Genomic DNA, 17,589 nt, shown 5'->3' with positions numbered 1-17,589 from the left:
ATCATTTATTTGTCAGTTTGTTCATCCAGTGGGAGGTGAGAGGATAAAGAAAATGGGGTGAATCGTTATTTTAGCCTGGTGTAAGATCTATCCATACATATTATCTATTCTTTAATTTCTTGAAGAGTTAGTATTCTTACAGTTAAAATATAATTCGCAGAAACACATGGTAACAAAAATGGATGTAGAATAGACATAGATATAATGACAGGGGAATAATAGTCGTCAATGTGGAATGATAACATGGAAGTTTATTAGTATAATTGTTTATTGATCAGTTAGTTCATCCAGAGGGAGGGGAGGAGATGGGCTAAAGAGGATGGAAGGGGGAATATTTATTCTAGCCCACTGCAAGTACCACTTTAATAAGAAACATGAAAATCTGGTGTATGATCCAACGAATATAATATCCATTGTAACAATTCAAACATGTAAGTTTTACCTTTAAGTAAGCCGGACAAGGGAGGTGATAAAGCCAACAGCAGTGACAGGCATGACAGCGCTGTATCCAGCAGCTGTGACTGGGCAGTGACAGCCTCTGGTGGCAGCGACTCCAGCTCTACTTCAGGTACACTGGCAGTGGACACTTTCCTACATCTGGCTGTGTCCTCCTCACTTCCTGACCCCTGGGACACCTGACATAATGTTCAATTGACTGCTGTTGTCGTTTTTTTTGTTTATGGATATAAAAAACCATAGAAGAAAATTTTCCTATGATACCCTGGCCTAAGATGATCACTTTTTAATTCCATTTACCTTATAAAGATTATTAAATGCCTAACACTTAAAAGCAAATTTTTTGTTATTATAAAAAAAAGTTAGGTACGATACCTTTAATAAAGAACCCAGGTAGGTAGGTCTCATAAGCAGGGCAGAACAGTGATGTATCAAGGCACAGCTACACCTTTAGAGAAAAAAAAATCCTTTTGGACATAATTCATAATAGAGGCTAAAACTAAAAGAAAGTACCTGCATCATTGTTTTACTTTAATCACAAAATAAAGCAGTGATTGTAAAGTCTGAACAACTTTTTAACTTTAAAATACCTTATTAACTGTTCTGCCAGCTTGGAGTTGGCATCTTATTTCTCCCCACAAAACCGGTTTCTCCCCAAAACAACCCTGGTCGCTCCCTTTCTGGCCATTTGGTCTCTGACTGCCGAATGGGAAAGAATACATATAGATCAGGTTGTTAAATTTAAATTATCTTCGTTTTATGGATGTTTTCATCCTTGTCCTTTATTAATTGTATAAAGTTGTTGTGCTTATAAAATATTAATTCTTGCCATAAATTTGCAGCCAATTAGCTGTTTATTTGCAGCTTATGCTGCTGCTATTCGCCGCCGCTGTCAATCGCAGCTGTCATTGTCCGCCGCCGCCAATTATCGCCGCTGCCGCCGCCAATTGCCGCTGCCGCCGCTATCATTGTCCGCCGCCGCCAATTGCCCCCGCAGCTGTCATTAACCGCCGCAAATTGCCGCCGCCGCTATCATCCGCCGTCGCCGCTGTTATCCGCCGCCGCCGCTGTTATCCGCCGCCGCCGCTGCTATCTGCCGCCGCCACGTAAAGCCATCCACTAATTTAGCTAAAGTAATGTAACATTTTCATGATAATCTATCTTTAATTAAAAATGCTATACTTTATATTAACTACCTAAGATGGCTAAACTATCTAATTACTTTGCTTAAGTACTGAGCTGCCGTTATTCGCCGCCGCCGCCGTTTTTAGCCGCCGCCGCCGCCGCTGGTATCCGCCGCCGCCATTTGCAGCCATCCAATTTGGCTAGAGTAATGTAACATTTCATGATAATCTATCTTTAATTAAAATGCTATACTTTATATTATCTACCTAACTATTTGATTACTTGCTTAAGTACTGAGCTGCCGTTATTCGCCGCCGCCTTTATTCGCCGCCGCCGCCGCCTTTATTCGCCGCCGCCGCGACTTACCTTTACTTCTTTCACTTAACTACTGATCTGCCATATCTTTTTCATATCTGTCCTTTAGCTGCAACGCTTTAGCTGTTTCAGCTGCACTATAACATTGTGCTGCAATTTGTTTATCCATTCTTATACCTTCTTTTTAAGAATCGAGATTTGGAACTGCCAGACTGTTGTTTGCAGCCAGACTGCGCCCAGGACGCCCATGAGCCAGCAGATTGTGCAGCAGCCTTGTACAGACCGCCAGCAGGAGAAGCCTTTGTGCCAGCAGGACCATCAGGATCCTCCAGCTTGCAGGTCAAGTTCAGTAAAATATCTCGCATTTTGATCATGTCATTCTTTTATGCTATTTGTTATAATAAACCTTAGATTTTAAATTTTTATATGTTTTTTATCATTTTAATATTTTATTCATCCTGTATGTCAGTAACAATTCTGATCTATGGAATTTTTTTCCCTCTTTAAAACTAAATATGCAGTCAAGACTTGAAATCTAAGGTTAAAATTATAATAATTATTGTTATATTCAAAGCAAAAAATGTCGTAGTCCGTTTCAAACATATATTATTAGTTATTAAAGTAATAGCAAAGCTTCGTTTAATGTGTGCATACTAATGGCGTGCACATGATTTAGGTACACCTATAGTATACCATAAAACATGTATAAAGCCCAAGCGTTAGTCTAGTTATACTCGTATGTACGGATAACATTTGAATTAATTCCATATTGCATAGTAAAATATAAAAGAATTAAACTACACCTTGCGTAAATAATCGCACCGGCAAGTTTAGTTTTTATACATGTCTTACTAAAACATTTCTAAACAGGATATAATAAAACTGAATAGTTTTTTTTAACTTCGCCTTTATGGATGCTCTCATTCTTGTTATGGGTAATTTACATGACATGTGTCGATCGAGTTGAGCAAAAGTATTCACTAGAATTAAAACATCTAAAACTCTATGCACGCCTCCTCGATTAGCTAAAACGGCTCGTAAAAAATGCTTAGTCATTCATATGTTTTATACACAAATGTATACAAACATATATGCATATATATATATAAAGTATTATAAAACAAGATTGTAAACACAATGTATATTAATCTTGTTTAAATCTCGTCGCTATATCCTTATACTAAAGTATCTATAATAAAGAAGACTATTTACATTTAAGCATTAGTCCTTTATTATACAAAAAAAAATCAGTTGATTAATGGTTAGACCTTTGTAGCTTCGGCATTTTGTTAACTATTGCACTGTAAGAAATCACTTATGCATAAAGCATTTCATTATCTTTGCTATATCTATAATAGAGATAGTTATTTATGTTTAAATAGTAAGTCTCTATTATACATATAAATAAGTAAATTCAGTGGTAAGCTTGTTTAAATCTCGTCGCTATATCTATAATAAAGAAAAGTAGATATTCATTTTTTATAATATATAATAATAAGTTGATAAATGGTTAGACTCTTGTAGATCCGGCATTTAGTTAACTCCTTTTATTATCTTTGCTGTATCTATTATAAAGATAGTTTATTAAATTTAAATGATCTTTATTTAGATTCAATGGTTAGAATCCGTTTTCTCTTTAGCTTAACTTTTATTAGTTAAGAAATATTTACTGCACACTGTAACAAAGTAATCACACACTGTAAACAACTACATTCAAAACCTAAATAATCTGCTAGTTTGTAAATCATACATTTATCATACTAGAACCAACCTACAATTATCTTAGTGTACATTTAAATAATCACTATCATAATAAATCACAACAAATAAGGCATAATATTAAATCTACAAAATGACCCCTCCTAAAACAAGGAGTGGGGGTAGAAAACCTAGTACCACTATTAAAGACACATATAAAGCACTCAATATACTTCCATTGAAAAAAGTAAGTACACCAAGTAGTACAAACAAAACAGATCTTAGCCAAACTAAAACTAGTACCCCTAGCACAGTCTTTGCTCGTAGCACTGAACTATTAAATGAACAAAATGCTTTCCACCCCACCCCCTCTATTGGAGCCATTAGAAAAGTCGATTCAATTAGGCCCTTAAATACAGAACTATCATTCCTGCCCAATAAGGACACATTTGATGATAATTCTGCAATTCTTCCCAATCATTTTAGTGAGTTAGGTATCACCCCTATACAATCACACGAAAACACACCACACAGCTCAAAAAACACAACCCCTTTACCACACAGCTCAAGGGCAAGCTCTTACAATTCTGTTAAAGACTTAGATCCTTCATGCATTCATGAAAGAGTTGAACTACTTTTAAATACAAATCTGAATGACAAATCAAATTCAGATTTACTAAGACTACATCAATTGATAATAAAAACACAAGGGGACATAGATTATCTTCAAAAATCTAATTCACTAAAAGCTGAGCAAGTAAGCATTTATATCACACAATTAAGCCAAATAAAACGCAAAATAGATATAAAAAGATTTAACAAATCTGAAAGTCAACGTACTTCTAATGAAACAGCCTCTACAGTAATAGAAAACTATGTAGAGTCAAACAAAAATAAATTGATTGCAGAAGTTGCAAGCTGCGTGTTAAGTGAGTATACTCACGTAAGTATAAAATGCGCAAGCACTAAAACTGAAATAAAGCGCAATATTAATTCAATTAAGGCAGACTTAAACAACATATTCACTGAAAAGAAAAAAACAAATGACAGAGTTGACTTATTGTCTTCTTCAGTTAAACAAATAGGGCACCAGTTACAGGATTCTTGGTTAAAATCCAATGAGAATTTTCAACTTATCTGGGATCAGGTCACAAATGTTGACACTGCTGTAAAGTCTATTAAAACTGACATTCATTTACTAGTCGACAAGGTAAACAAGATCGAGTCTTTAACATTGTCACAACTCCATGCATCTAAGGATAATATTGAGGATAATAATAAAAGTAATAATCATTTCAGTAGGCCTGTAAGCCTTAACAACTCACTAGAGGAAAGTTATAACATCACGCATGCCACACCCTCCTTCTCCCCTAATGATTACTCTAATGTAAATAATAACCCTTACAGTAAAATTCCTTTTTCAAAAAATACAAATGCAAACAGGAATGCTAGTGCTGATGCACATCAAGTTCCTGTAAATGCATTCAATAGATTAAACCCCTTCAATCATACACCTTCCCATGCACACAGTGGTAGATTTGAGAATCCATTCATGGATAATCACTATCCAAATCCTCAAAATAATTTGGCAAGTAACAACATCCCTATATATTCAAACTTGCCTAGCTCAAATACTAACCGCCAGGAGCGATTAGTTCAGAACACTGTTGGTTTGGCCAGGAAAATTCTTGACATTCCGTTAAAAAACTCCTCTAAAGCAGACACTCTTAAGTTAGTTTCATTCGATGCTAAAAAGCTTTCCGCTTACAAAACTGACTTAAAACACTTTCAAATAAACTTACAAACAATTGTACACCCACAAACTTTGGATTTAATTGATTCCACAATATTTGAAATTGAGCAATGGGAAAATACCCTAAATGACTTACAAAAGCAATATTATATGCACCTATCCAGTGAAAGAAGTCTTCTGACAAAGGTTGACTTAAAGCCTTTTGATGGAAGTGTCGAAGGTGACACCATATATCACTTTCTAAATGTCTTTAACAATTTAGCTGACGTTTGTCATGGGCCAAATGAAAAAGCTCAATTACTTTTTAAATCCTATCTCTGTGATTCATTAAAGGTAGAAGTAGAGCCATTTCTCCCACACTTTGAGAAAATGTCTGCTTACCTACTTTCTCGGTTTGGCGATCCACGCAAAATAGCAGCAGATAAACGTCGTAAAATAGCTTCTTTAAAATGTCCCTCAAATCCTGAAGGACAAATTGATTATTATAAGAATATAGAGGCTCTTCTCATGCATTGTGAGAGTCTTGCCTCTACTCCTGATGTGAATGCTGCTGAAGTTTCAGCTGCTGTTCACAACAGTGAATTTGTTGATAGTGTTGTTTCACACCTACCTAGAAATTTAATAAATACATACTCTCGTAAACTTGAATCAGAACCACAGGTTCCCCATGTAAGTGGAAAAAGGTGTTTTGAAATCCTTAAAAATGTCGTATCCAGTGAATGGAGACATATCAGCCGCCTCTTTAACCTTACCCAGGCTAACAGTAGCTCAGAATCACACTCCAAAACACAGAATAAGATAAATTCTGCTAACTCCCAACCTAATAAAAACCAAAAGCCATATGTTAAACCTAGGTTTCCACATCCTTGTCCATTTCATGACAGGAAAGTTGGCATCCATAGCATGGGAGTTTGTACATACTTCTTTAAAGGATCAAACATAGCTCGCTTAAAACTATGTACTGATAACAAAGTCTGTATCTCATGCTTACAGAAGGAATGTTTCTCTTCCTCTCCTAACTCTTGTACAAATGACGTCCCTGCTATACTGATTTGTTCAGAATGCAACTCAGATTCCTCAAAAGGTAGGACATCCAATATTCTCTGTTGTCCAAATGATACCCATTCACGTCCCTTATTCACTGATATGAAAATGGCATTAAATGAGTATCTGCAAGTAACCAATTTTGAATTAATTGGAGCTCTAAAGGAGCAATTCTCACTTGCAATCATGTCTGCTAATGGTCATGGCCAGCATACCAATCAGGTAAAATCTTCTAAATCCTCTGCAGTAAATCCAAAGGTTGAAGTTCCAACATTTGATTGCTCCTCTGGCCAAAAAATAAACAAATCAAAGGTTGTTAATCATAACACATTTGATGATAGTTTATATATCTTTCAACAGGTCAATGTACAAGGTACAGACCTTTTGATATTCTATGACTCTGGAGCCACAGGTAATCTTGTTCTAGGTTCCCTTGCTGAGCGCCTGAATTTTAAGGTCATTAAGCAAGAATCTGACCTGATTGGTTGTCTTGGCAACACTTCCCTTTACACCCAATTTGGCTCATATATGGCTAAATTGGGTCCAGATGATTCTGGTTCCTTTCATCAGCTGTTATTCCAAGGAATATCCAAAATTACTTCAGTATTTCCTAGGTATGATTTATCTAAAATTGCCCAGGAAGCTGAAAGCTCTGGTATGTTACCAGAATCTACCATTCTACCAAGCTGGGTAGGTGGTCAAGCGGTAAGCATCTTACTTGGGGTTAAATACCCTGAGCTCATGCCCAAGCTTCTATTCTCACTGCCATCTGGCATAGGTGTCTATAAGATGCCTTTCTTTGATAAGTTTGGCAGTAATATTGCATTTGGTGGTCATCACCACAGTATTACTGAAACGAATAGATTATCAACATCTATTTCAATTAACACGCTCAGCATCATGCTGTCCAGATCTATGTTAACTGATCAATTCATACCATGGCCTGAGCCAGATTTAACAATATCACAAAGAAAACCCCCTCTTGCTCTTCAACTTTGTCATGAACAATCTTCATTTCTCTCATGCACTCCAGTAACTGGGGGAGATCTCCTAATTTTATCTTCTGAATCATTGCCGGATCAACTTGTTGTCTCAAAGATCCAATCAGATTCATCCTTTCATCGCTGTTGTCCTCATGTAATGAAACAAAAATTAGCTGAATCACAAACCATATTTAAATCTAAAATTCCGCTCTCTAAAATCAGGGAAAGTCTTGATCCTGCTGAAGAATTGGTTTCATTCCGTTGTCAGTCCTGTGAAGACTGCATTGAATGTCGGAAGTCTGATAAAATTAAATCATCCTCACTGAAGGAACGCATGGAGCAAAAACTAATTGAAAAGTCTATTCACATAGATTATGATCAGCAAAAAGTCTTTGTAAGTCTTCCCTTCACTGAGGATCCAATTGCTTTCTTCAAGGAAAAATTCAAGGGAAAATCTAACTTTGGCCAGGCATTTTCTACATACCTATCTGTATGTAGAAAGCCTGAGGATCAAAAAATGCATGTAAGAAAAGCCTTCCAAGAATTGGAAGGCTTAGGCTACATTCAGGCTGTTGATTCACTGCCAATCAACTTGCAGGATTTGATCTTAAAGGCCCCCATCAATCACATATACCCATGGAGATATGTCTACAAGGAGTCCGCTTCGACTCCTTGTAGACTCGTGGTTGACCCCACCTCCACAGGTATAAATCTCATTTGTGCAAAGGGAGATCCCTCTTTGGCCAGTATGCTAGGCATAGTTTTGGATGCAAGATGCTCTCAGTTTGTATTCTGTGCGGACATTAAAAAATTATACAATCAATTAACTTTAATGCCTTCAGCATATCCTTACTCACTTATGTTGTTTGATAAATCATTGGACAAAACTGTAAAGCCTAAGCTATACTTAATTAAGGTAGCTTGGTATGGTCACATTAGTACCAGTAGTCAGGCATCAACTACACTCAAGCGTTTGGGCACTGATCATGCTGCCTCTCATCCTGAGGGTGCATTAACTTTGTCTAAGTCCATTTACGTAGATGATTGTCTTAAGGGTTCCCTTAATGAAGATGAGCGTGAAAAAACCATTGATCAAGTTAAAGAGATCCTTGGTAATGGAGGGCTGAGCTTAAAGTTTGTTGTAAGAAGTGGTGACCCCCCTCCACTCTCATCCACTCTTGATGGTTGCTCTGTTTCGCTTCTTGGATACTCTTATTACACTGAGGCTGATCTCCTTGCTATCTCAGCTAATGAGATTAACTTTTCAAAAAAGAAAAGAGGGCTTAAGCCACCCAACCTATTCCCTACCTCTGACAGGGATTCTATACAAAAATTACTCCTTTCATTACCTAACCTCACAAGACGGCAATGTCTTGCTAGAGCTTCTGAGCTATTTGACTTTATTGGTCTAATTGAGCCCTTTAAAGCAAATCTAAAAAGGTCACTTTCTCGTCTAAACTTGCTTGATTGGGATGAACTCATCAATGCTGATGAATATGCTATATGGCAATCATATCTATTGAACTGGCCTGCCATTGCAGCACTCAGGTTCCCTAGATCTTGCATACCTCCCTCACCAATGCAACCATTTGAGGCACGGCTTATCTCGTGTAGTGATGCTTCTGCTACATGTACAGGAGTAGCTTTGTATTTGTCTGTAAAACTTTCGGACAATTCTTGGTCATGCCAGCTTCTAGCCTCTCGATCACAGCTTTCTAATCAGCCTATCCCGAAAAATGAGCTTCAAGCTCTTGTTCTTGCAATGGAGCTTATCTATGCTACAGTTGTCTCCATATCTTGCAAAATTGGAGATGTCATTGTAGCAATAGATAGCACCATTGCCCTTTGTTGGGCAAAGAATATAAATGGACGTAGTCGTGTTTTTGTTCAAAATAGAGTCCTTGCTATAAATAGGTATACATCCTGGATTAAAGATAGATTAAAGCCAGGTTCAGAGGTCCACTTGTGTCATGTAGCAGGCGATATCAACCCTGCTGATCTTTGCACAAAGGGTGAGATCCAACCACATCAAATGGATGCTAACTCAGTTTGGGTTATGGGATTCCCTTGGATGAGTTTGGATTTTCATAAAATGCCTGTTACCTTTTATGATGACCTAAAAGTTTCTAAAGATGAGGCAAATGAAATAAAGCAAGAATCGCATGAAATAGATCTCTCTGATCACATGCCTAATTCCACTGAGATTTCGTGTATCAATGTTCCCATGACTGGAGAGTTTGGAGATTACAATGGCTACATTGTGTCTAGCCTCCAAACTCTTCCTAAAGTTAGCTGCAATGTTGCAGCTTCTGTCAATATGGACTCACTTCATCATATTTCTAATAATGCTCTGCCTATCATTGATATCATTCATAAAGGTTGGAGTAAGTCCAATAATATCATGAAAGGTGTTGCCAGATTCATTCTCCTTACAGTACACAAAACTCACATTAGCGATTCTTGCCCTAACAAAATTAGTGCTTTATTAGAGTCAAAGTGTAAATTGTGTCAAGCCTTCATGGAGTTGAGAAAATCAAAAAATCCTCTTGATGGTTCTCATCCAATTCAGGACAACTTGATTCCCTTCCCTAACCTTGATCAGTCAAATTATTTTTTGAATATGCTAATAGCTGTTGAGAACTCTATAGTCAATAACTATTGGGACAGGCTTGTCTCCTTAGATTGCAAAAAAAGATTAAATAATGCTGACTTAGAGGCCTGTGAAGAGGATCCTGTATCTGGTGTCCTTTACTATAAGGGAAGACTTAAAACAAATGAAGGAATTCACGTTCAAGATCTACAGCTGTTAGATCTCAAATTCATTGATGCTGAAAGCATCACCTTCAATTGTGTAACAGTTCTTCCTGATCATCCTATCTTCTATGCCTTTGCTGTTCATACACACATGACAGCTGACCCACACTGTGGAATTGAGGCCACATTAAAACAAATACACAAAAGGTTTTATCCTTTTCGGGTCAGAAAATTTCTTCAGGCGCTTCTTTCCTTCTGCATCAAATGCAGAATTGTAAGGAAAAAGGTTTTGGAGCATGAAATGAGCAGTCACTCTAAATACAAATTCACACTTGCACCACCCTTTGCCTTTAGTATGCTTGACTTAGCTCAACCATTTATGGTTAAGACTAGATGGCAAAGCAGGCAAACTATGGCAGTCCCTGTGTTAGTATGTGTCTGCATACTAACAGGGGCAACTGCATTGTATATATGTGAGGATTGGTCAACTGCTAGCTTAATACAAGCATTAGAGCGCCACTCCAGTCGTTATGGCTGTCCTGTCATACTCTGGGTTGACAGTGGTAGTCAAATGGTTAAACTAAAAGAAGTTGAATATGATTTACGTAACCTTAAGGACCAGGTACGACGTGAAAACTCTATTGAGTTATCTGTTGCCCCACCTAAATCTCACTCTCATCAGGGTCTTGTAGAGAGAAAAATATGTCATGTAAGAGATATTCTTGAAAAATTAGGAAAATCAAAACCATTGTTGTCATTCATTGGCTGGGAAACTTTGCTTGCTAAAATTAGCAATATTATAAATTCCTTGCCAATTTGTAGGCCAAGTGCTAGATCAGTTCAGATCAAGGAGCTTGACCTCATAACCCCCAACCGTCTCTTACTCGGATTCAATTCTAACCGGACTCTTGTTTCACCTATGATCATTGATCTTATGCCTTCTGCATGCCTCTCCAGAGCAGTAAAACTCCAGGAAAGTTTTTATGAGCTACTATTGAAAAGAACTCACCTCTTTATTCCTAAAAGTAAATGGTTGAAATCAGATGTTGTGTCCATTGGAGATATTGTCCTGTTCTTTATAGATGACTCTAGTTTTAAAGCTAGAAATATTGTTTGGCACTATGCAAGAATTCTAAATATAAACAATTCCAGGCTAACATTAGAATATTCAGGAAAAACAATTGAACGCTCCAAACGCCAAGTTGTTAGAGTCTGCTCAGAAGAAGAGCTAATTTTTAATACAGAGAGCCACTACAAAGAGCTAACTAACCATTAATCCTGATTTCATTGTCCTTTGTTTACTTATTGATTTTTTTTTGTAGGATGGAGGTGGATAAAGATATTGTAAATTATTACACTGTGGAAAGAAGGAAGTGGGCAGATCCCAATGCAGATTGTTTCACTTTCCTTCATAAAAATTTTACATGCACCTCTTTAAATGATTATGGACTTGATCCAACAGATGAGATAGCTGTCTCTAATTTCTTTGGTTCTTTATCCACTCTTGAAGTTGATCTTGCCATACTCCCAGCACAAAAGTGCATCTTGGATCATGTCTTAAACTCTTGTAAAATTGAAGAAAACTTAACAAGAACAAATTATCTCAGAGCAATCTCTAGTACATTGACACATCTAAATAAGTGTAGAAATATCACTAGAAACACCAGGCTTCATGTAAGAACCCTAGTTCTTGGGGTTTCTGAAAAGGATCAAATAACTCTTTTCACACATTGCTTAACTGAACATGTTAAGTTTTTGTCTCAAGGAAAGTTATGGCTACCAGTTGAATGTCTAGCGCTTAATGTTGCATATACATCAGGTATATTTAAGGGTTCCTTTTCTTCAAGGCTGCCAGCTCGAATCAGTCTTGGCTCCTGGTCAGAAAGATTTGATATTGTTGTACCATGGAAAGTTACTAAATCCAGTGATGGTGTTGAAGTCTTGTCTCTTGATTTGCATGATCTGTTATCAGATGAATGGAGAAAAATTTTTGCTTTATCAGGTTATATTACTGGGATAAATATTCATGAGGATATAAGGAATGTTGAGAATTTTCTCAGACAGTTGAAATTTCGAAATTGGAAAGGGATCATCAAAACCAAAGCTCTTGACCTATGCACAATCCTTGCATTATCAGGCTATAATGCTCCTGCTGACTACACTCACCTAGCTTTCACCTTTACTGGAACTGTTTTTTATGACTTTCCATCTTATGCTAATGGATATGGTAAATACCATAGCCAAATTATCCCAGATCATTTAAATATTTGCATTCAGTCAAAGATTCTAATTGTTATGAACTCATATTTGATTGCAACTATTGTGGTCATGATGAATTTGTTCCCAACACCTTCCATTGCATCATTAGTTACTAAAAAGTCTTTTCCTAAGTTCTCCAGTTGGTTTGTAGACTTTCTCAACAAGATTACATATGGTGCTATTCTCGATCCTGTTGTCTTTATGAGCAATAGTTCAAGATTGCCTAAAGATCGAATTCTGCTTATTGACACACAGCAGGGCTTGCTCTCTCCATCCCAATTTTCACACCTTTCTCCACCTTGGAGCAATGTCTCCTCCTCAGGTTGCCCCACAGACTGTATTGCTATAACATACCTTTTGTTATTTGTTGTTGATCTGTCATACACTCCAGGGTTACCAGATTTTCTAAACTTGCACACAAACAAAAAGTTGCTATCTGGAATCTTCAACAACCCAACAGGAAAATCCGTTCTACCTGGGAGTCTGGGATGTAAATTGGACCAATCAGTACCTATCATTGAAGTTAATATATCTTCTTTACCTGTATCCCAGGTGCTAAAAGCATTCAGAAATTCACAACCAAACTCTTCTCCAATCAAAAAACTGTCCAATCAACAATTGCTCCTGCTCTTTACATGGACAAATCAAGAGATGTCATTTCTCTTGTACGCAAAAACAATAGATGATTACCAAATAAAATCTCTCTTTAAAGAAATTCAAGATGATGATGACAATTGTAGGTTTTATTTTCCAGAAGAAATAGTTAGTTTAGATTATCTTTTCTCATTTCTCTCAATATCTCTGCCTAATATTGGAGACCAAGGTCAGGTTAAATCAATGAAAATAAAGAAAATGCTCAAAAAAGAGATTGATAGAAATAAGAGACTGCTTGAATCAGAAGTTTCCCCTAACACAACCAAGAAACTAAAATTCTCAAATAAAAAAATCAAGAAACTCTCCAGCAGCATGATTACAGCTGATTATACCACTACTGAAGTAGAGCTTGAGATCTTTGCCCCAGACCTAAGTGCTGAAGAGTTAATGAGTTGTAAATATTTCTAAATTCTAAATACCTTTAAGAGAAATTATGTAGTAAAAAAACCACTAAAAATTAGGCTTGCTAGTTAAGTTGCAACTAATTTGAGCCTAGTTTTTTGTCCTTTTTTTTTGTTTTTTGTTTGTTGAACTACTAGTTCACCAAAACAAAGGGGGGTATGTTCTGCCAGCTTGGAGTTGGCATCTTATTTCTCCCCACAAAACCGGTTTCTCCCCAAAACAACCCTGGTCGCTCCCTTTCTGGCCATTTGGTCTCTGACTGCCGAATGGGAAAGAATACATATAGATCAGGTTGTTAAATTTAAATTATCTTCGTTTTATGGATGTTTTCATCCTTGTCCTTTATTAATTGTATAAAGTTGTTGTGCTTATAAAATATTAATTCTTGCCATAAATTTGCAGCCAATTAGCTGTTTATTTGCAGCTTATGCTGCTGCTATTCGCTGCCGCTGCCAATCGCAGCTGTCATTGTCCGCCGCCGCCAATTATCGCCGCTGCCGCCGCCAATTGCCGCTGCCGCCGCTATCATTGTCCGCCGCCGCCAATTGCCCCCGCAGCTGTCATTAACCGCCGCAAATTGCCGCCGCCGCTATCATCCGCCGTCGCCGCTGTTATCCGCCGCCGCCGCTGTTATCCGCCGCCGCCGCTGCTATCTGCCGCCGCCACGTAAAGCCATCCACTAATTTAGCTAAAGTAATGTAACATTTTCATGATAATCTATCTTTAATTAAAAATGCTATACTTTATATTAACTACCTAAGATGGCTAAACTATCTAATTACTTTGCTTAAGTACTGAGCTGCCGTTATTCGCCGCCGCCGCCGTTTTTAGCCGCCGCCGCCGTTATTCGCCGCCGCCGCTGGTATCCGCCGCCGCCATTTGCAGCCATCCAATTTGGCTAGAGTAATGTAACATTTCATGATAATCTATCTTTAATTAAAATGCTATACTTTATATTATCTACCTAACTATTTGATTACTTGCTTAAGTACTGAGCTGCCGTTATTCGCCGCCGCCTTTATTCGCCGCCGCCGCCGCCTTTATTCGCCGCCGCCGCGACTTACCTTTACTTCTTTCACTTAACTACTGATCTGCCATATCTTTTTCATATCTGTCCTTTAGCTGCAACGCTTTAGCTGTTTCAGCTGCACTATAACATTGTGCTGCAATTTGTTTATCCATTCTTATACCTTCTTTTTAAGAATCGAGATTTGGAACTGCCAGACTGTTGTTTGCAGCCAGACTGCGCCCAGGACGCCCATGAGCCAGCAGATTGTGCAGCAGCCTTGTACAGACCGCCAGCAGGAGAAGCCTTTGTGCCAGCAGGACCATCAGGATCCTCCAGCTTGCAGGTCAAGTTCAGTAAAATATCTCGCATTTTGATCATGTCATTCTTTTATGCTATTTGTTATAATAAACCTTAGATTTTAAATTTTTATATGTTTTTTATCATTTTAATATTTTATTCATCCTGTATGTCAGTAACATTAACAATAATAAGCATATCATTTAAATATACATGGAGGTATTAATTTGTGTTGTCTTGACTTGAGAAAGGCGTTTGATAAATTTTTTTCATAAATTGTTCCCAAAAAAAAAAGAGGCTTCATTTACCTGTACATAACTAACAGGCTGGGCATATGTTCAGACCTCCAGAGTGACACATGGCTGGACAGGAGTGAAATAAACCTGGCTATGGTCACTACATCGCTCAAAAATGTTATGTCAGTCCTAAAGAAAATATATCTTATTAACTAAAAAATTAAATATCAACTAAACTAGTGTCTGTGCCACTACCATGTAGAGAGTCTCTTTTCTAAGGGTTGAGAAAGGGGTAGAAAATAGCCTAGGTATACCCATCCCAAGACTTGAATATACATCAAAATAGCCTTAAACCTTCATCAGTGACCTTTTTTAAGCTACCCTAAAAATGAGAACTTAATAAGTTCAGTTGTTATTGAAATAATAATCTTGAAACAAAATTATTACTTTATTAATTAATATATATTAGGATAGAATCGTAGAGCTCCTAAAAGAATTTAAAATAATGAACTTACTTGAATCTGACCAATGAGTTAACAAGTTTATCAGATAGAAGAGCCATTGCTGTTATGCTGGTCTTCAAGGCATGAGTCCGACCTAAAGTAAAATATTTAATACCTAGTTTTGTTATAATTATCAAAATAAAGAAATTAGAAAGGAGTCTTCAGTAATCAGATGTAACATTTTTAAAGAAGTTTACCTGTTCTTAATATGATGCTAGCAAACTCTACTCCCAGCAAGGTAACACTGTGCCATTCAGCCGTCGTAGGCAAATCAGACAAAGGCAGCCAAATAAGCTGTGCCAGCTCATGACACAGCAGCGAAGCTGTTCCCGACTGACTGGCGGCTATTTCCAGCAGCAGCTGGAATACTTTGCGCACAAAATGAGCGGCTACTTTATGTTTACAGCAGGTACTAGCAGCTCCTAACAGCAGCTGAAGACTGGCCTCATGATGCAGCTCAGTCAGCCAACTTCTATCCTGAGTAAATCTTGAGATTAATGTTTGAAGGAGTGATAGGACAAGTTCTGAGATTTGCAGATCCATGCTGTTTTGATTTCCCACCGCTAGCTGGCTCTCTGCCTCTCTAAAACTGAGGCCAAGAATGCGGACTACAGGTGACAGCCAGGTGCCCAGCAGAGTGGGTTCATCAGCGACGTCGAGCTTGAATTGAGAACATCTTAAGATAGACAGGGCTAGGGCTATAATAGCAATCCTAATTTTAAGAAATGGATAAAAAATTTGTTGTAATCCTAGAGTGATAAAACTTTTTTACTAGTGAACAAGTTATAATTAGTAAATATCTATTTTTAACTATTACTATTTTTTTTATAAACTTTAAATCCATTATTTTCCTTGTTCTGGGATGAATACAGGGCCAGGCAGAGCACAAAGTTTCCAGAATATTCGCCATATCCTTGCACAATTCATCCATGTTGGACGTGCATTTTGTCTGCCAACGGCGATTCAACGTCACCGCAGTTTCCGCCAATAATAAGGTTAATCTCACTGGGGGAGGTTCTTCCCTAAGAACATTAATCAATCGTTTGATGGTAACGGTAAATGTTAAGTTACAGGCGGCTGGTGAAAAGCTTGATGGTAAATCTTTGGTCAGGACAAGCAGGAAAATCTTCCAAGAAGATTGCAGGAATAATTCAGCGTCTTCAGGATCTATTTTCTCCAGGTCAAGTGTATCATTGATGGCAGTTCTCTCAATAGCTTTATCACCTGTTTTCATAGAATAATAAGCATCATATATACTAAAATCAGCAAGTTGTGTGTCTTATAAGATCCACTTAATCTACAAGTCTAGAAATTTTATATTAGCTCAAAAGGTTTAAGGCTTTTTTTCAAAGAAAGCAATGTCGACAAACGCAAGAAATATTACCTACAAAAAGAAAAATCTTAACCGAAGCCCTAAATAGTTCCTTTAATCATTGACATAAAAACTATAATGTATTCTTTTACTCATTAATCCATGCCTGATTCAGTGATGCTTCCATTACACCATGTCTTCATACTGTCAGATTTCTCATTGCAGATTTTTTCCAAAACCTGTTTCGAGGATTTTTTACTTAGTGATAAATAAAATAATTTTGTAATAATAAATAAATCGAATAGATTGACAAAGTTATATTAAAAATGTTAACATACTTTTTGTCGAAATAAGTTTAATTTTACAACTTTAAAAGTAAATAATTCTTGACCTTGTTTAGTTCTGGTGCAACCTTTCCCTTCCAGGTATAGACTTCACTGGCCAATATACGGAGGATATAAGCTTTTAACTCTGTATGCCCAATGCCAGAGTCTTTCCTAAATTTTTATATGTTATACCTAACTAAAAGTAAAGATCTACCAACAAAATAAAAAGTTTTTTGATTTAATGATATTATGATTAAATGCAGCTGATTGAAGTATAAGTATGTTAAATGAATGTTAGATGAATGCTTAAGTTTATGTGGTACATTCCAGAATAAAGCCATACTTACGGTCTTGAAACTCAAAGTATTTTTATTTTTTAAGTATAATAAACCTAAATCTAAGCCAGTCTAAAAGACTTGTATAACTAAAGTAATTTAAATTAAGACTTTAAAGAACCATTATC

General features: G+C 37.0%; 1 protein-coding gene and 1 long non-coding RNA gene across 2 annotated transcripts in view; one reads left to right on the top strand and one right to left on the bottom strand.

Moving 5' to 3' along the window:
* The window catches only part of Nup188 (nuclear pore complex protein Nup188), a 43,485-nt gene that overhangs the window by 2,917 nt on the left and 22,979 nt on the right, over positions 1–17,589 (bottom strand). The window contains exons 22-29 of the mRNA XM_080155013.1: positions 17,192–17,297; positions 16,967–17,039; positions 16,322–16,712; positions 15,686–16,251; positions 15,501–15,582; positions 15,058–15,174; positions 832–904; positions 443–635 (exon numbers count right to left, since the gene is read on the bottom strand). Of these exons, the coding sequence (XP_080011139.1) occupies positions 443–635; positions 832–904; positions 15,058–15,174; positions 15,501–15,582; positions 15,686–16,251; positions 16,322–16,712; positions 16,967–17,039; positions 17,192–17,297 (1,601 nt within the window). The remainder of the gene's footprint in view (positions 1–442; positions 636–831; positions 905–15,057; positions 15,175–15,500; positions 15,583–15,685; positions 16,252–16,321; positions 16,713–16,966; positions 17,040–17,191; positions 17,298–17,589) is intronic.
* LOC145314570 (uncharacterized) lies at positions 1,040–14,879 on the top strand. The gene is made up of 3 exons (XR_013877811.1): positions 1,040–1,187; positions 2,086–2,235; positions 14,646–14,879. It is a non-coding gene; the product is annotated as an uncharacterized LOC145314570 (long non-coding RNA).

The sequence above is a fragment of the Acartia tonsa genome, chromosome 3, assembly GCF_053477335.1.
Source record: "Acartia tonsa isolate MP-2025a chromosome 3, ASM5347733v1, whole genome shotgun sequence".
In the NCBI taxonomy this organism is placed as follows: domain Eukaryota; kingdom Metazoa; phylum Arthropoda; class Copepoda; order Calanoida; family Acartiidae; genus Acartia; species Acartia tonsa.
This window is presented reverse-complemented; position numbering and strand designations above follow the sequence as displayed.